The sequence below is a fragment of the Ciconia boyciana genome, chromosome 17 (genome assembly GCF_034638445.1).
Source record: "Ciconia boyciana chromosome 17, ASM3463844v1, whole genome shotgun sequence".
Lineage (NCBI taxonomy): Eukaryota > Metazoa > Chordata > Aves > Ciconiiformes > Ciconiidae > Ciconia > Ciconia boyciana.
This window is the reverse complement of record NC_132950.1, coordinates 11088706-11105242: the sequence shown is the minus strand read 5'-3', so window position 1 is coordinate 11105242 and position 16537 is coordinate 11088706. Positions and strand designations below refer to the sequence as shown.

The following is a 16537-nucleotide window of genomic DNA, read 5'->3' as shown; positions in this document are numbered from 1 at the left end:
CGCGCGCGCCGCCGGGCCCGCCCCGCCCCTCGGCGGGTGCGGCTGTGGGCGCTGGTCCTCGCTGCGGGGCTGCGGGTGCGTGGGGATCCCACGGGGGAGCGTCAGCGGCCGTGGGCCGCGGCGGGGGAGCGCTTCCAAGCGGCGGCAGCTCTGCGTGACGTGCGGTGTGTCTCCATCTCCCGTCCGCCCCACGGCTGACGCCTGCCTGTTTGTCCGTCGCTTTTGAGGCTGCACAGTGCGGTGCGTAACGAGGAGGCCTGGGCGGCCTCGGCTCTCCCTGTGGTACGGCGCTGTGCCGCCGTGCAGAGGCACCAGGGAGGAACTGAAGCTCCTTCCCGTAGCAGTTAATAAATCGGCTTTCAGAGGGTTCCTGCCAATGAAATCATCTTTTGGGGTTCGTCCTTTAAGTTTCTGAGGTAGCGAAGGCAAATCTTGGCTGACTTTCACGTGAGAAAGGGCTCTCCAGTCCCTTCCCTGTCTGCCCGCAGGCGCTGTCCTGCCTACGAGATCTCCTCGTGGCTGTCTCCCATGCACACTGGGGATGTCCTTGTGAGCTAGGTGCACATGTGGGCTTGGGCTTGTTGAGCACATCCAGTCAGAGGGATTTGAATAGGGCTTAACGAGTCTTGCATTGCATAAACCCCTAAAGCTCGGGTATGATTTAGCTAGTTGCTTTGTTTAGAGTAGGCATTTGTTTTCGTATTAGGCGGTCTGCACAGCCAACCTGGCGCAGTGGCAATACACACCTCGTGGTATCTTTCGTCGCCGCTGCGGTAGCTTCGTATGCTGTATTGTGTTCCCGTGGGGACGTGGTACTCATTCAGAGCCTGGTGCAATTGTAACAGCAATGCTGACAATTAAAATGTGGTTTAACACAGGTAGATTCTCTGTATGTTTATGGTGCCCTGGTGCTGGCAAACGTAACCGGTGTTTCATGGATTTCAAATACTTGCTTATACTTGGGCACTGTTCTGGCAGTAAACTCGACCTGCCTGGAACTCCCCACATGGCCAGGGCTGTGTCTGCCCCACATAGCTCAGTGACCCCATACCTCTTCCACAAAACACTCCTGTCATTACTGTTTCTCTGCAACATTTTTTATGCTGTTGTGAGATACTAATTTTGTGTGAAATTTTGGTGCCCCTCAGAGCGTGCATGATGTTGATTTAGATGAACAGGATCTGCATCACTGGGGGGAAGTGGTATATTGTTCACTGCCAGGCTTGAACGCTGCTTCTGTTCATTTATGCAGATTCTGAAGCATTTAATCCTTTGCATGGGAACCTGAGAGTTGTTCTCTAGCAGACAGATGTAGCCTTTGGCAGTTCATATCTGAGAGCTGAAGATTGCATTAGATATAAGTACATTGCAAATAGATGAGAGATTCATTTTGTGTCAGCACATGAAAATGTGCACCTACTCAGACCTAGGCAGAGGCTAGAGCTCAGTAGTTAATATCTGCGTTATTCCTGTTGAGGCTGGAGGAGAAGGTCTGGTATCCTAGGATGAGGTTGCTACATGTACGCTCCTTGTCTGAACTATTTAACTGCAAGGCTAAAAATACTGGAAATTATTTCCTTTTCCTTTTGCCCAGGCATGTGAAAAATTATGGGAAAAAATTAAGAATTTGGGAGAGGCAGAGTTTGGAATGTCAATGAAATATTTATTGCTTATGCTAACAGGTTTTTCCTGTATCTGGGAATTAAAATAAGAATCTAGGTAGTTAATGGAAGGAATCAGCATATGGGTATCTTCTCAAAAGTTGCTTTCTGCTGTTTCCAGTAAGTGGTGAGGGAAAGGTGATGCATCTTTGCAGGTAAAAAGGGTGTTCCTCTGAGGCCTGCAGCTTTTCATGGGTAGGTTTCATGGATGACAATGATTTTGGATCTTTTCATGTAAGAATCTTGCTATTATGCATCTGTCTGGCAAGGGAAGAAAAAATATTCGTGAGGAATGTTAAACAACCCAATTCCTAGAGCCTTACACCAGTGCTCGCGTTTTTCAGCTCGGTAATTTAGTGCTGCGACATCTCCTGGCTGAACTAAACTAAAGAAGTTACAGCATGCCTGATGTCTCCTGGAGGGAGCAATGATATAAAATGTCTTTTGCCTTAAGTCTGTTCAAATGGTTTTCAGCTTGGTAGAGGCCCAAAGGTGTCACCACCTGATGGCTGTTCAATGGCTTGTGTGAAATGGCTCTTAAGGGTCTCAGTTCAATTTCCAAACCTCTCACTATAGCACATTTCTCACTACAGTTACACTCCGAGAAGGTCTAAGTGGATAATTTGTAATGAATAATGTGCTCACATGCTGCCTTTTTCTACTCAGAAGTTTTAACAAATGAGGTAATTTTAATTTGCTATTTGAAATTATTTACTGATAATTTCTGCGAATTAAATGCTCTCGAGCGGTTTCTTCTGTATGTATAATATCCAAAGGGCTTCTTGTGTGTTGGCAGGGCTAAGCTCTCCGGTCTCACTACAAGGCAGTTGTTAGAGCTGGGTGACAGACAAGTAACTGGATAAGCTGGAGTTAAGTGACTTGATCCTAAGTCACAGTGAGAGGTGGGAGTAGAGTATAACTGTTCAACCTCAGCAGTTCTCTTAATGGGGTAGGAAGTACAAGATTAAATCATTTCTTCATGAAAAGGCACCTTAATATTTCAGGGTTATTTAATTTCTTGAGGGGGAAGGGGTAGGTCTATCTTCAAGCACCGTTACTGTTGCTTAGATGCACCTAAAACCAGGTTACCCTGTGAAGAGCAGAATGGATGAGCCCAGGCTAGCCCCATACATCCTCCCCACGCTGACAGTCCCAGCTTCCCTCCTGTCTCACTTAGCTCCCTCCTGTCTCTGCTTGTGACCACGGCACGATGGCACGTGCTGCGTGTGCTGTTTGCCCAGGAGGTATGCGAGGCTTGTTGGATGGGTCCCAGCCAGCATGGGGACAGCTGAGCCCACCCAGCTTCCCCGGGGACGGATTTGGCTGTCTCCTTACTACCTCATCAGATCTTCACTTGGAAACTTGCTTGCATTGAGACCTGCTATCCCTTGGTCAAATTTGGTTGACACTGACCAGAAGTACTTGGGGAACGGAGGCTGAGAGTCAGGCAAAAGCTTCCAGTGGCTTCTGTTCTGTGCCCCTCAGAAACGGGGTTAGAAGTGTTGCTGCTTGGTCGTGCGCTGGGACACAGGCTGCAGACAGGCTTCTGCTGCTGCTCCATATGCTGTCGATCCAGTCAGGGCACAAGCACTTGGGAAAGAAGCAAAAGCAGTTAGGGGTGTGTAGGGGATGCTGGGGAATACCAACTGTTCAAACAAAAAAAAAGGCTACGTGTTTCTGGAGGGGCCGCGGTGAATGCTACTGGATTATTAGGCATCAAAGTAATATGGCTTTACAGAAGGACGTTGGCATATTGTAGCCCCTGATGTCTTTTGTTCTCAGTATCTGCCTCTTGTATATACGCCCTCAACCAGCATGCTTAAATAGCTCATCCTGCAGCCTAGAAGACTAGAGAGGGTTACCTGTCCTTTGAAAGTCTTGCCTATTCTCTTCCACCCCTAAACTGTTCTTCCTCTGGTATCAGGAGTACCTCTCCCAGCTGGCCAGCAGCTGCCTGTGCACAAGAGCACAAGGTTGTTCTGGGCTGCTTTTTGACAGAATTGCCTCACGTTGACAGCAGTAATTTGGGGAGCAGTTGATTGCAACCAAAAATCAGACGTGCCTCCCATAAACCAGTAGCATGGTTGACGGGGAGCTAGTGAATTCTGCTGCTGATCTCTGCTGAGCAGGAGGAACAAGGTTTCCTCTCGGAAGAGCAGTGTCCTGATATATCAAGAAGTTTGTGAGATAGTTGTGGTTGCCATACTTCAGTGAATTCAGGAGGTCTGCAAATCTCAGACCATGTATTTTTCTTGTCTCACTGTATTGAGCACACAGCTTCTGTCCGTATCTGTAAAGACGGTTCTCCCTTCCTGAGAACTTGGTAAACATATTTCAACTCACCAGTCATACTTACAAGGCTGTATTCTGGATGAATGTGGGGGATTGAGATGAGAAGCTATCATGTTCAAAAAACTTACCGGGCAGGGAATTTTGTATATAACAAACATGATATAGGGTATTGCGAAGGCTAACAGGATGCAAGCGATGAACACTTTAATGACAATACTTAGTTTTTGTCTGTTCAGCATATCTTTGTCATTTGTGGATGGAATTCCCTCTGAAATGAGATAGAGAAGAATATTTAAAATGTGTTTACAAGTCTTTGACAGTTCAAAATTTTCTTCATTTTGGTTAGGTTGGGCTAAGTTAGGTGGACCAGAGCAGAGGAACAATTCAGAGTCTCCTGTAGGCTTTCACAGGAAGCTGTAAATCTCTCTAGAATCTCGGAAACTTTTTATTACTTTAAAATATTTCAAATATCTTTCAGTTCCTGCCTGGTCCCCAGATGAAATTGGTGTGTAAGCCCAGTCACAGTAGTAAGGCTTGTAATTTCCCGCTGAAGTCAGGTGAGGCTTTTAAGGGAAGCTAGGAGCCCTCGTGGGGCATACTTAAACATGAGTAACTTCTTGTGAAAGTCACTGCTTAAATACTGTTTTCTCGTTACAGCCATGGATTTACAAAGCACCTGGGCCAAGGCATTTATTGGTAGAGGCAATACTGCCATTCAAAGAAATCTCTGTTTGGGAGAACTTCGTTCAAGTTGTGTCTGTGAAAGCCAGTATCTTTTTCTATCCTTTACATCTACCGCTATGCTGCTTTTGTGACTCTGGGGGGAGAATTGGTACTTACTCTCTAACGTTTGATTTTCTTGGTGCACGTGCGGGACAGTCAAACCCTCTGTGAAAACTTTCAGCTTGGGCAGCTTTGCTGTTATAACACAATTCGATATCCCTGATAGAAACACTGGAAATAAAAAGAAGTTTTAAAACTAAATGTTTGTTTCTGTTTAAACTGAAGAACCAGAAGCAATTAAAGGCTAGAATTACTTGCACGCTGACACAGTTGGCAAGAGGTGGCAGCATACCTGGCAATTTGCACTGAAGTACTAGAGACGGTTAGTTTTCTTGCTTGCATGCAATTTCCCAATGTACAGAATTTTCTATATGTATTAATATTGGAAACTATATTTGCCAAAACCTCCGGGCCCTCCCAAAAGAAGGGAAAACAACAGCATGGAATTGTTCCAAAACCTGAAGCTTTCAGTAGTGTTAATTCTGGATCATTACTTTCTCCTAGTTCTTCTTTTTTTAATAGAAAGGTACAAATGTTTTTTTTAATAACTGCTAAGGTACCAGCTATATGAAATTGAAGACTTCCATCCTTTTACATACCTAAACGTATATTTGCTACATTGAACTTTTTGCCTTTTTCTCTAAGGATAAATTTTCTCTGGAACTTTTTTCTGTGGTGTGTTAGTACAACACAGGCGTGGCTGATAGCAGGTTTCCTGTCTGCACTGGCGACGACTTTCAGGCTCTGCAAGGCACATTTCTCTGCTGTCTGGTTTGTCAAATCTTCGTGCGTCTTCTCCAAATACAGCAGATTTACTTGCACGGGGCTTTGAAGACTAAAGCATTCCAGAGTGATGACTTTTTGGGTTCTGCTTAACGTTCCCTTGGTTGCTGCTATCCCAGGGGCTGGAAAAGGATAAGAAACATTAGAAACGGCTTCTCTTAAATTATTTGCAATTCTTCTTGCAAAAGGTTCAGGCCCGCAGCGTTAGCTGTGAGGGACATACTGCTGTAAAGGAACTTCAGAGACAGCTAGACAGCTCGCTGTTAATGTTACAAGGAAAATTCAAGCAGGTTCTCTGTGTGTAATCCCTTTGGTGGTTCTTTTTTGTCAGACTAGCTTTATTGTTAAGCACAGTTAAGTTGTTACAGTCTGGAGGACAACATTCACACCATCTAACTTCATCGCCACATAACTACCTATGAACTGCTGACAGACAGACCCCTCTGTTCGGGGTCCCTGTTGCCCTTGGGGACTCAAAAGGCTGTGTGGGAGCTGAGGCCCTTAATTGAGGCACTCAGGTGCTGAAATCTGAAAGTTTCAGATTTTATGCATAATTACTGACAGCAGGTGACACTAACCCATCAAAGGTTACTATAATGGTCTGTTTTTTAGCAAAACAGAGCTAAAATTTTGCATGACCTCTGGCATCCTTTTTGCTCAGGTGGCTGAGGAATAGCTGAGACAGCTGAAAATGTTAACCACACCATTAAGAGCCCTGATGGCTCTCCTCTTCCGTTGACTCCTTACCTTGCAGGAAGATGTTCAGGCTTCTTACGCTGCCAGATATTTCTGAGGCATTTTCCACATGACATTTGTAGTCTCTGGGGTCTGAGGGAATGGAGTGAAGGATGAACCACTTTTAATTACAACGCACAGTTAAGTCAGTACTACCCTCTTTTAGTAACTAATTTTAAATGTCAGCGTTTTGCTGACAGCAAAGGTGCAAGAATTTGAGGTGAGGGTGTATGGATTAAAGACTTAGTTCAGCGTATGGTAGAGGAGAGAAAGTTAACATACAAAGGTACATTTATTCCTAATATCACATAAGTTAGTCTCTTACAAAATCCTTAGTTTTATTCAGTTAAAACTTGCAAGTATGTGAACAACTCACCTTTTCTGCTGAGATTGTTGTGCACGAACACTAAGCCAAATATTAGTATTGTGAGCATAATCACATCTTCTCTTGATAATCTCGAAGTCCTTTTTATCTTTACTGCTTCCTTTGAGTAATGTTGTAAAGGTGTTTAAGCAGATACCGAGCTGATTAGCAGAGATCCCCAAATAGCTCTGTAATCATATATTCCTGTTGAAAACTCCTGCACCTTTAACCTGGTCAACATATGGAGGGTTTAAAGTTAGAGCCGTAATTCACTGTAGATTGTACTAATTTCTGGTTTTGATCCAGTCAAGAGAGATGTGGAATTTGGTAAAAAATGGACCTGAAAAAAGTCCTACCTGTCGGTCAAATCTCCTTTCAATAGGTATGTCACAAATTAACCCTGGTCCTGAACACGAGTCCCAGAGTTAAGCACTGACACAGGTGAAACAGGTACACGCGGCGTCTTGTGGGAGAGGGGTCCAGGCCACGCTGGGGTCCTGGTGCGGGCTGGGGGCCGCTGGTTGCCATGGGACTGAGCTCCTTTTAGAATGGGGCCCCATGGCAGCCGCCCCATTGCTGAGGGGCAAACAGAACCCTTTCCTAAAGCCTTCTGCCCCAGAGAGAGGGTCCTCAGCAACCTCCTGAGAGCCACAGGAGGGCTTGAGCCTGCCCAGGCCCTGAACACCCACGGGCCGAGGGCGAGCCTTGGTGCAACAAGCGTGGCTAAATACGCCGTGCCGCTTGGGTGAAGTAAAACCAGCACCATGTAACCCCTCAGCTGGCATTGCCTGCCCTCCACAGGTCTTTTGTAAAGGCGAGCCTTCCTGCTTGCCTAGGGCAGCTCCGAACGGGGGGCAAGGACAGTGCTGCAAAGGGTCACAAGCGCTGGCAGGGATTTCCACCAGAGCTCTGGCACAGGGAGAAGGGATGCCAAGCAGGCTGGTCCCAGGCCGTTTCGGGCTTTTTAGATTATTGATAAAGCCTAAAACTGCTTGGGAAATGAAGGTAGCCTGTGATTACCTGCTGGCCCTAGTGCAGGTTGCTCCCAGGAGCTGGGAGGGAGCCCAGGCTGAGCCCCACGCGTCGCTGGGTGAAATGCAATAGCTCTCGGGGGCAGCTGTACCCAGCAAATTCAGAGGTAATACATAAAGGCAGCATCCAGAAACAAGTGAGAAAAATATCAGGCTACTGTCTGCAGGTTTAATCAAAAAGTCCTGGTGAGATTTCTTTAGGCTGTTGGGTGTTTTTGGAGAATTGGCATTTTCTGTGTTAGACGCAAGGTGGCGATGGAAATCACTTTTTCCTCTAAAGCCTCTGGCTTTTAAATGGTGAATAACCACAGGTTTATGTCCCCGATCACAGGATAGAATATTGTTGTTCAATCTAAAATAACCTCTGACATTTCGAATGACTGATACTCTAGAGACTCAAGAAAACGTTTCCGTAAGCATTGATAATGCCAGAAGATGTTTAAGTTTAAAAAGAGAGCAAATGGAGTGGCAAGGGCTTGCATGTTAATGTTTATTTTGCATGCCTATTTTGTTTAGATATTCATGGTGGGATGGATTTTAGTATAAATATTTAATATTTACAATCTATCAGGTGGTATAAAAAACATTCTCACTGCAATTGCCTCTTCTGCAGGTATGGAGACTGTGTTTTTTATTTTAGTGTATTCAGCTGCTTTAGTTCAATGATTTTTTTCAACTATTTTTTTCACTAAAATTGAAAAGCCAATAGTAGAATTAAAAAAAACCCTGCTATGGTAAAGGTGTGCGAAGATCAGGTAGTTCTAGAATCTCAATAGCACAGCTAGTGTGAGGAACGTTTGATCTGCTCCATACCTAGGAGGGCTTCCTGATAAATTGGCCCTCATATTTATGATTAAATATTTTTCTGGAGTGCTGTGTTTGTTCGTAATTGACATCCAGGTACCATAAACTGCAACTTGACGCCAGCCATAAAGAGTGAATGTAGAACAAGGATACCATTCACCATTTTCCAGTGTAAAAAAAAATAAGAATGCGTATCTTCCTGAGAAGTATAAAACCCCACACAATCCCCCCTGCGAGTGTAGTGCAAAGAATATGTAGCTGCAAATCAACACATTTAAACGCTTATCCAGTTGAATGAATCTTTTACTTTGGAAATAGTATATTAATGCAGAAGAAAATAAAAATGTTCACTCACATTTCTCTGCTTGTGAAATGCAGTGCATAGATCTCCAAGGGAGACCTATTAGGATCCTTTATAGAGGAGGATTTCCTCATCTTGTCAGTAAGTGTGTTCTCACTCAGCTGATCAGGAACGTCTTATCCAAACTTCCTTTTTTAAAGAAAGTTTGGATAAGACACTTTACTTCTTTTGTATCCTTTTTTTAAGCTATATTTCCATACTTAATAATTTTTATGCAACTTTCTCATGATACAAATCATTAGGAATCCACACTTCCTCAGCCTGTAAATAAAAATTCAAAAATATTGGAAAGAGAAATAGACTAGAAATAATTTCAAGCAACTACATATTTATTTTTACTGCGGTTATTCAATACCGTTACTAAGCATTCACCATCCCACCTAGAGCGCTCAGTTTCACTTTCTGGTTAGTTCTGCTGCTTCTCTTCCTGGGCTGGGAATGCTGAGACAATCCTAACCGTGCAGTTTTACAGGAGGATTTGGGGCGCTCCCTGAAGCTGTAAGAAAACGTAGGACCAATAACAGCACATCTTGTGGAGTGAGTTAGCGATGGCAGCTAACCTGTTCACCAGGGAGAATGAGGTATTTTGGTAGGGATTATCCTTGAAAACAGGCAGATATTGTCAGTGTTGCGAGGATTAACATTTCATTTCTGATGTTTAAAATCTTCTGTAATATTTTCTAAATAGCTAAAACACGATTTTGCTTTAAAAAGCTGTCTGACCTTTCTCTCTTTTACTTGCCTGCCAGGACGTGAGTTGTGCCAGGATGGATGGCGTCACTGACCCCCCTAACCGAGGATGATCTTTTCTGTGTTTGCGCTGGTGATGTTATCAGAGCCTGGGGAAGAGACGTGGAACCCTAACTTGGCATCATAAAAGGTAATAACATTTTCCCTGTATTTTTTTGGAAATTATTTACTTGCATTATTAAGGCTACACTTGCTTTTTTGGGAGAGTGGGGGAGGGGTGGAGTTGCACGTGTAAACAGTGCCTGCACTCGGAAGTCATGTAAGAGTAAATAATGTACTGTGCCCCATTTCTGAACATAATAGGAACAGGACATGTGCTTAACCATATGGTTCCATATGGTTAAATATGGTTACAGTTCAAAATCTGGTAAAACTATTGGAAAGTATGTCTGAACTTTGTGAAACAATGTTTGCATTAAAACACACGTTATTGCTGCCCACAATTTGAAGCTTGAACATGTTTTTAACCAGTCCTTTGTAACTACTTCAGTCTAGGATTGAGGGAAATTCTGAACCCATTTCTGCTCCTACGTAAGTCAGCAAAATTCACCAGGTGTCCTAAATGCGGGATTTGATTCAGCATGGCCAGTAATAATTGCTGGGTATTCCGTACCCTGCAGTGTATTCCAAATCAGTTACTGTAATTGCTCCCGAATTGTCTTTCCTCATAAAAAGTGTTCCACCAACACTTGTTCACAATGAGGCGAGATTTTCTTGCTGGCTTCAGTGGGTAAGAGCAGGTGTGAGAGATGTAAAGCCCAAAGCTTTTATTTGCTTGTGTAAAATTCACATAATGGAGTATCTTGGGATCTATTCTGTGCTGTATGTATATAGGCTATTAACAACTGTCCTTCTGTATGATGTGCACTAGCATCCATCTGTGAAAAAGCCCAACCGTTAATGTTATAATGATAAATGAAGTGCTGCTTTAAGGCCGTCAAAGCTGAGGGTGGCCCAGGGATATTATTACTGTTTAATTTCAAAAGCACCTTCCGAATCCATGCTTTATTTTTAAGGTTAATGTATTTCATGTGTTCTTTTCTCTCTTTGCCCTTGAATGGGAGAGTTGCTACAGGATTTAATTATATGTAGCAATCATTCCCCCGGCAGTATTTGAACGGTATTTATTAACTGCACGGATGAAATGGGCAGGGCAGACAAGCAGCATGCAGGTTTTAGCACGACCAGAGGACTCGGAACACTACACAGGATGACCTCAGCACCTGTCGTAATCTCTGATTTTGTAAGTTCAGAATATAGTTATTATCAGTGATTCAGGACAATCCCTCAGCATGCCGAGCACTCCCCCTCACTTTTGCGTGAGTTGGGATTTAGTACTGCGTATGATTAAGCTGACGTTGATTAGCCTTCTCTTTTAGCTCCTTCATACAAGTGGGGGAAGATTCTCTATGCAAAAGACATATCTATAGAGATAAATAAAAATGTCCATGCCCTGAACGATTTTTCAGACTTAGTCCTGACGGAGGTGAGAACACAGTCTGTTCCCCCAATAATAATATTAACCACAAAGCTACAAAGCCCCAGATACGATTTTCCAGACGTGTAATACTTGCCTGCAGTAGGCACGTATTCCAACGTGTGCTCCCAAGTCAGCGTACTGTTTCCTGGTAGAGCACAGTCTCACGTCCCCGCTAACCATTGGCTCGGTCTTGAAACACATTTCAAAAAGAAATTGCCTGCAGTTTTAGACTGAAGTCTGTGGCTGAGGAAATTCACTGTTCTGTTATCACTCCCGCTGCTGCAGTGAAGTTTCTGTGAATGTGTCCCAGCTCTCTCAGGAGCTCTCTCAGGAGCATCCTCTCAGACCTGGCATCATCCTTTATCAACGTGCAGGAATAAAGAGCCTAGCACATACAGATAATACAACAAAGCCCTGTATCCCCATGAAGGAGAGGAAGGTACAGTGACATACGGGCATGGGTTCTGTCCCTCTGAGCACTGCAGGAGGGTGCTCACGGTGACAAGCCCTGCCTGAGCACTGTTTGAATAGACCCCAAAACTGTCTGCGCAGATACTTATGCTTTTATACCCCCCTGGCGCCGCTGCCGCTCCCAGCTGGAAGAGGATCTGCCTACACAGATGACCAGATCCAGTAGCATTAGGAATTAAACTCGCATTGCTTACTCGATTTCAGTTTCAGCAACCCTGTAATGCAGCAGTCTTTAAACGAAACTTCAAAAGTGAAAAAAGCAGAAGGGGTAATTTTTTAAACCATTCACAGAACAAGTGGCTACAGGTCAGAGAACAAATAGGAAAGGCTGCGGCAGCGCCTGGCCTGCTTCGCAGTCTCCTGCCCGCGCCTTATCTGCTCTGTGCCCCGGGAGGGGACAGGTCAGCGTGCCCGCCCCACGCCGTGCGCGGGCTGCCCGGGCGCGGGGCCGGGGTCGCTCCTGCTGCTCGGCCAGCGGCCGCTGTGGGCGAGGGGCTCTCTGGGCGGGGGTGCCGCTGCCTGCGCCAGGCCCTGCTGCGGGCTGGCGGCCGGTCTCGCGTGCCGGGGCGCCGGTGGGTGCCGGGCCCGGCCGTGTGCGCCAGGCCCCGCGGCGGGTGGCCGGCCCGTGGTATGCGCCAGGCCCCGCTGCCTGGGCCGGGCCCGTGCGTGGGCCAGGCCCCGCTGCAGGTTGGGCCCCGTTACCGGCCCCGCTGCGTGTCGGTCCTGCAGCCCCCACCGTGCAGTTTTCCCCCAAATGCGGCAGTTTCGGGGCAGGAAGACGTGAGGCGGCCCCGGGGGCGGGCAGGGGACGAGGCCCGGCGGCTCCTGGCACGGCCCGCCCGCGGCTCGGAGGGGATGGGGGGCGCGGGGGGCCGCGCCAACAGGGGCCGGGGGGGCGTGTGTGTGTGCGTGAGAAAGGGCGAGAGCAAGCCCAGCCAGCAGCGCCTCCCCCGCGCCGGCAGCCAGTGGGCGCGCTGAGCCGGCCGCTCAGGCCATAGGCATCTCCTCATTGGCCACGCCCCGCGCGCTCTGCCTGATTGGTCACGCCCCCCGCAGTGTTCCCCCCGGGAGCCAATGGGAGCGGCGCGGGGCCGGGCCCGGGAGGGGCGGGGTTAGAGGTGGCTGACCTGGGGTAACCTCTCGCATCACACCACCGCGGCGGCGGGCCCGGCGCGGGAGGCGGGGCCGGGCGCGGGAGGCGGGGCCGCGCCGCGCGGTGAATGGGGGGGCCGCGCCGCGCCCCCGCCAGCTCCGCTGCCCAGCGCCAGGCCGGGGGCCCGCCGCGCCTCCGCAGCTGCCGGCACCCTGAGGTGAGCGCCCCGTCCCGCCCCGCCGGGCCTGCCGCGGGGCTCGGGAGCCCGCGCGATGGGGGCCGCCGCGCCGGAGGGGCGCGTGTGGGCCGGCAGCCCCGGGTGCCGGCGCCCCGGCGGGCGGCGCTGCGCGGGGCCGCGGGGCTGGGCGGGGCCGGGGCCCGGGGGAGCGCGGGCCGCGCCGTGCCGGAGGGAGGCGGCGGAGCGCCGTGCCATGCCGCGCCGCGCCGTGCCATGCCGCGCCGTGCCATGCCGTGCCGCGCCGCCGGCTTTGTCAGCGCCGCGCGGGCGGGCGGGCGCGGTGCTCGGGGGCTGCTGGCCACCCGGGTCCGCCCTCGGCTCGGGAGCGGCCCGGAGCCGGCCCGCCCCGCACGCGGAGGGCGGGAAGGGGGTTTCCAGCCGCGGGGATGCGGCGCGGGCAGCCGCCCGGCGCGGACCCGCTGCTGCGGACCGGAAGAGCCGGCCGGTTTCCCCCCCGGTGCCTCGCCGCTGCCCGCACCGGAGCGCGGTCTGGTCCGGGCCAGCCCTGCCGGGACGGCCGCCAGAGCCCCGCCGTGCAGCGAGTCGGGCCGCACCGGGGGCGGGTGGTTCCCCTCTGCTGCTGGTTTGATCGCTCGTGTGGCCTCCCGGGTCCGTCCCCGTCCCCCCCCCTCCCCGCCCCCCGCACCCCCCGGGGGTCGCGTTGGCCGCCGCTCCAGCGCGGAACACGAAGTTGGTTGTGGCTTCGCCTCGTGCGAGCGGGTTAATTCACAAAAAACCAAACCGAGCGTGTGGGAGCCCCCGAGTGAGCGCAGGACCGGACCCGGGGCGCTTCCCTCGCCAGCTTGGGCATCCCTCTTCTTTAGTGCCATCCTGCTGCCCTCTCCGACGGGATTTCGGGATCTCGGGGGAAGAGTTTGGGGCCTGGCTTTTCCGAGGGGCTGAAAGGAGCCCTGGTAACGCCTTCTGGAAGGTGCTGCGGGGTGCTTACAAATAACAAAGTTGTAAAAGCAGATTTGCGGAACAACCCAAATTATTGTTCTCTCCTCTCCTTTAGTGGCGTCTCTTAAATCTTCTTGAGAAAGTTTTAAAGTGAAATATACCACGCTAAAACAAATCCAAAGTAAAATTGTAGCCTGTTCCAATTTAGCAGGCTGTAGATATTCAGCAAACGGTTTAAGTTATGCCCAGTTCTCTCAAAGACAATGGGATTTAGGCACAGTCTTGAGTGTTTTAGCAAACTAGGAGAGCTGTAAATTTGGCTCTTTTTTGTCTTTAAGTCCTTTTTGGAAGTGACACAGACATATTTTACCTGAGGAGACCTAGGAAGCATATATTCCACTTGTATATTTAGCTTTATGTGTCTAATGTTGATACAGTAAATCTGAAAACTAACTAGAACTTCTAACCTGTGGACATACAGTGTATTGAAAGGTACTTCACAAACAAGAAGCAGAAGAACTTTGCAGGGTATTTGATATTTGCTGAGAACATTTTAGGATGGGAGGTGAAGCAATGCCCAATGATTAACCAGGAGGCACGGCTCGGGTGGAGCAGAGTTTGAATTGCGGCCCACCGGTTGCGTAGAGATACGAGCTGGTGAAGGTTTGAGGCTGAGCGCATGTTAAAATGCAGCGGCAGCTGGCCTGACAGAACGGTGCAGGCAAGGAGCTCTGCAGGTAAATGGTTTGATGCTTGGTGACCTGTCTCGGTGCAAAAATCATCTCTCTGCCCTCTCCTGATCTGAAAACTCACTTCTGGGCCTGGTATAGGTGAGCATGTTGCTGATTTTTTTTGTGTTCGGTAAAAGCAATTAAGTAGTCAACTTGTTACACAGATACCATCTATTTCTACTTTGTTTTTACCTTTTTTGTTCCTTTGTTTTCGATTACCTGTGTTTGTTCAGTTAGGGTGGTGAAAGTACACATCCATTTCATTGTTTTAAAGTTATTTGTGTTGATTAGCACTACCATAGATCCCTGGGCTTTAAACAGGAGACCTTTACATAAAACTAGTTTTGTTAATTTCCGTTTTATAAGACATCAATATTGTAGAGGCGCTATTCTGAGTCTTTGAAAGAGCCTACAACTCATTTTCACTGAAATAATAACGATCTTTTCAATAGTGTAATTGTCTTCAGAATGGGGTGGTTTGAAGAAACTAGAAACTTGATTTCCAACTGACAGTATGTAAGTTTCATGCCTAGGTGTGTTTTACAATAATAAAAATGATCTTAAAGTGAAACTGTTATAAAAACTTCTAAAGTCTGATATTTTTACATGTGCATTTCACTGTCAAGCCAGAAATTTTACTAATGATAGTGGTAGAGCTGCAGAGGAGTGAATTGGGTTTTGCTTCACCTCGGGCAAAACCAGATACATTACTTTTTGAATTTGGATTGGAGTTTTTTCATTGCTTGTAGCGTGAACACGATTTGGGTCTTAAATACCTTGGTATCTGCAGGGCTGGGGAGTTAGGAGAGTGCTGTGTATCTTCGACCTCTAATGTGAGCTGATTTCCTCAGGAGGGAGGACAGCGTGGCTCAGGTTCTGTAAAGATTCACCTCTGATTAAACATATTTATGTAACTGAGCAGGCTCAGAGTGCTTGATGTTACCCGCTCTTAAATCTTTGCAGGATCGGATTATCAATCTCTATCCTTCCGTAAATTACAGGGTTTTTTTTTCAGTCTCTCTGCAAAAGTTAGCCTGTTTGACAGGCTCTGGACACCTGCAAAAGTAAGTGTAGGGGCTGTATATAGTTGAGGATCCAGAGAATTTTGGTTTTTAGGGTTTAGTTCACCATTATTAAAACAAACAGTACATCTGCAATGGTTAGTGGTACACAAACATTGTCTTGGTGGTCAGCTGAATTCCAGATGCTTGTTAGAAACTATGGCAGTTACGTTTCAGACAGTGAATACAATATGCAGAGGTTGGGCGAGACTTGCGCATTCTGTTTGCAGCATTGAAAGCAAGAGGCTTCTGTGAGGAGATCTCTGAGAAAGTCTACATTTTATTTGGCCTCCGACAATGCTGAAGGTCATTTAAATATGAATAACAAATTTCAGCATGCTGAGAGCAAGCTGAGCTTACATCTAATTCAATGCAATGTTGAGTTACCAGCTGATTGCAAAACATTAGCGGAACTCATGACTTTGGGACTGGACTATAAGGGGTTGGAAGTGCATTGGTAAGTGGACTTGAATGGGGCTTTGTGGGTAACTAACTGCTTTTGAACGGAGTTGTACAAACAAGATGTTTGAGTCAAGTTGTTTGAGCCTGACATTGGAGATCAGGAGCCTTGGCATTGGTTTGATGCTTTCTTATGGAGTATTTGAGTGAAACGCTTCACTGCCTGTTCCTCTGTTTCCTTATCTGCTTAGGGGAAAAAAAAAAAGCCTTGAAGCTTGCTTATTCATGTGTAAGTTCTTGAAATTAGAAAAAGTTTTTCTTCATTAAGAAAGGGTTGAAGTTAGTTTGGCTGTATCCCAGATTCTTCAGTGCTGATAATTGTGCCAACAGTAAATCTGTCTGGATGAAATTCTCTAGGAGTGATCTGATGCCAGGATAAATATACATGTAAATATTGTCTTCATGTTTATATGTGCAAACAAAATTTGATTAAACTTTGTGCTATCCGAGCTATAAGTCCTGCCCAAACGCTTCGGTTAAAGAAATCTTCCTGTATGGTTTAGTTTCTGCATGTCACAGGTAGTTGTACAGACTTTACAG

The 16537-nt window shown here is 47.4% G+C and overlaps 2 protein-coding genes across 7 annotated transcripts in view; one reads left to right on the top strand and one right to left on the bottom strand.

Annotated features, from left to right (window-relative positions):
• The window catches only part of ACACA (acetyl-CoA carboxylase alpha), a 154832-nt gene that overhangs the window by 261 nt on the left and 138034 nt on the right, over positions 1-16537 (top strand). For 2 of the 6 annotated variants that reach the window (XM_072882539.1, XM_072882535.1), the window contains exons 1-2: positions 28-240; positions 9564-9694. The gene's annotated coding sequence lies outside the window, so the exon portion shown is untranslated. Of the gene's footprint in view, position 1; positions 241-9269; positions 9396-9563; positions 9695-12737; positions 12826-16537 lie in introns of those variants that run through there. The other 4 variants (XM_072882541.1, XM_072882538.1, XM_072882536.1 and 1 more) reach the window with 4 other exon arrangements.
• On the bottom strand, positions 3544-6722 carry C17H17orf78 (chromosome 17 C17orf78 homolog). The gene is made up of 6 exons (XM_072882620.1): positions 6631-6722; positions 6267-6347; positions 5336-5641; positions 4794-4907; positions 4082-4221; positions 3544-3615 (listed from the first exon to the last, which is right to left on the bottom strand). Exons 1-6 carry the CDS (start codon positions 6686-6688, stop codon positions 3544-3546), a joined length of 771 nt encoding a protein of 256 aa, XP_072738721.1. The 5' UTR covers positions 6689-6722.

Bases quoted from the DNA above. Each gene is read 5' to 3' on its own strand.
- C17H17orf78 (XM_072882620.1), bottom strand. From the start codon at position 6,688: ATGCTCACAATACTAATATTTGGCTTAGTGTTCGTGCACAACAATCTC. The intron at 4,908-5,335 runs GTATGTAAAAGG...TTTTATTTCCAG, and splicing joins TGTAGCAAATATACGTTTAG to TGTTTCTATCAGGGATATCG. The intron at 4,222-4,793 runs GTAAGTACCAAT...ATCTCATTTCAG, and splicing joins AGAAAATCAAACGTTAGAGA to AGGGAATTCCATCCACAAAT.